The sequence below is a fragment of the Nematolebias whitei genome, chromosome 23 (genome assembly GCF_014905685.2).
Source record: "Nematolebias whitei isolate Nwh7 chromosome 23, NemWhi1, whole genome shotgun sequence".
NCBI lineage: Eukaryota > Metazoa > Chordata > Actinopteri > Cyprinodontiformes > Rivulidae > Nematolebias > Nematolebias whitei.
The window spans coordinates 2,300,684-2,302,922 of record NC_056520.1 but is presented as its reverse complement, the minus strand read 5'-3'; the positions used below and the strand labels follow the sequence as shown (position 1 = coordinate 2,302,922).

The 2,239-nt window shown below is 39.8% G+C and overlaps 1 protein-coding gene across 1 annotated transcript in view; it reads right to left on the bottom strand.

The window, feature by feature from the left end:
- si:ch211-132g1.1 (velvet complex subunit 2) overlaps positions 1-2,239 on the bottom strand; it is a 29,454-nt gene that overhangs the window by 3,023 nt on the left and 24,192 nt on the right. Inside the window, exons 2-3 of the mRNA XM_037696725.1 lie at positions 982-1,047; positions 780-857 (exon numbers count right to left, since the gene is read on the bottom strand). Coding sequence (XP_037552653.1) covers positions 780-857; positions 982-1,047 — 144 coding nt within the window. The remainder of the gene's footprint in view (positions 1-779; positions 858-981; positions 1,048-2,239) is intronic.

The following is a 2,239-nucleotide window of genomic DNA, read 5'->3' as shown; positions in this document are numbered from 1 at the left end:
GGAGTATTTATGGAGTATTTATGTATTTATGGAGTATTTATGGAGTACTTATGTATTTACGGAGGGGACTGACATGTTGGATAAAGTCTGAACAACTTTTTCCAAGTTTTTCAGAAAACATGAAGTGTTGCAACCACAAAGTTCAACAATTATTCTTATAAATTAATTTAATATGACAAGAACAGCCTAGAATTTTTTTTTTTACCCAACTAAATTAACTGCTGCTTTATTTTTTTTTTATTCAGACGGTTTACTCTGATTTAAATGTATAAAAAGTCTTCATAAATTTGTGTGAAACACATTTTACCTGTTTGTTTTTTTTTCCAGGTGTTTTGTTTTATCCCTCTTTAAGGGAAATTTAAACTCCAAATTCTAGTTAAATTAATTTTATATATCTCTACAGAGTGAAATACGTAGAGGCAAAACAGCAAAAAATCATTTAGGTGTTTCAACTTGCTGTCGAGCTGCTGTGTTTTAATATTAACGAGCTTAAAAAAAGTCACTTTCACGGTATGACAGCAGCAGAGGACAAAAAATATCTGTGGCATCTTTAAGCAAACTACACTTATAATGCTCGGAAAAAATAACAAATATAGATCTATATAGATATTTATACATTGGTTGTGAAAAATAAAAAATAAAAATGGGCCAAACAGTGAGCCTTGGGGTGCTCCACGGTTAATTTACACAGAGTGGATGGTGTAACATTCGTTGTTGTTTTTTCTTCCACACTGTTGGTTTTAATGTGAGCAGAACTGGTTATATAAAGTAAGAAGTACCTTCTAGTTCCATGCTCCTTTTCTTTTTGCTCCGAACACAGCAAACAACGACGACCACCATCAGCACCAGAACAACACCTGATGAACACGACAACACACGTTACATCACAGACGTCCATAAGTCTGGGATTTATTTACATTAAATTCACTTCAGCACCACTCAGCACCCCCACGTCATTTAATTCATTAAGAACAAACGTACCTCCTCCAGTGCCTACAAAGATCCAGATACTAACCCCGAGCAATTTATCCTCAATACTCGGGAAAACTGTAACAAAGAAATACAAAAACATAAAGTTTAAACATTTGGTGATTAGTTCCGTTTAAGAAAGTTTGTAGAAATCTGCTCACACCCCGACCTGCCAGGGATTCATCAGCTAAAACTGAAAATTGTAATAAAAGTGAATGAACGTGACCAAACTCCAGCCAGCAACAGAAACACATTGAATCTTTTTCGATGCGCTACGTTTGTCACTAAACCTGTTAAATAGAACCCATTTACATAAAAGTGTAATTTTACGGCAGATGTCTGTTAGTGTGGCAAATAAAAAGATCTATTTTATGTTTTGTGCTGCAAAGGACGACCTGCTGTAAGTTGAAATAAATCTCCAGTTTGAATATAAAGTTACATAAAGATTAAATCCACCTTTCACTGCAAACCTTTAGGGTTTTTACACCTGTAGTCACAATTTAACCCGTGAACATCTGTGTTATTTGTTACGGGTTCTTCAGTCTCTAAACAAGCGGAGTGAGGGTTTGGTTCTCATCGCTGGTAGGAAGTCAGACTCTTCAGGGCGGGGGTTGTCACAGAATTTCTCGGTGCAGCCAGGGTGTGGAGGGAGTCCAGGTCATGGCCTCAGGATTCATCTCTGCTCTTTGCAGATGATGTGGTCCTGGTGGCGTCATCGTGCCGTGATCTTCAGCTCTCGCTGGAGCGGTTCACAGCCGAGTGTGAAGCAGCTGAGATGAGAACCAGCACCTCCACATCTGAGGCCGTGGTCCTCAGTCAGAAAAGGGTGGATTGTTCTCTTCAGGTCGAGGGAGAGGTTCTGCCTCAAGTGGAGGAGTTTGAGTATCTCGGGGTTTTGTTCACGAGTGAGAGAAGAATGGAGCGTGAGATTGACAGATGGATGGTGAATCGTCTGCAGTATTGTGGACTCTGTGCCGGTCCGTTGTGGTGAAGAGGGAGCTGAGCTGTAAGACATACTGGTCGGACTACGTTCAAGATGCTGCCCCTGAGACCTGAGTCCAGAACAAGAGGAAGATGATGGATGATGGATGGATGTTTGAATGGATGGATGATGGATGATGAGGATGGATGGATGGATGTTTGAATGGATGGATGATGGATGATGATGATGATGGATGGATGTTTGGATGGATGGATGTTTAAATGGATAGATGATGGATGGATGGATGGATGGATGGATGGATGATGGATGGATGGATGGATGGATGGA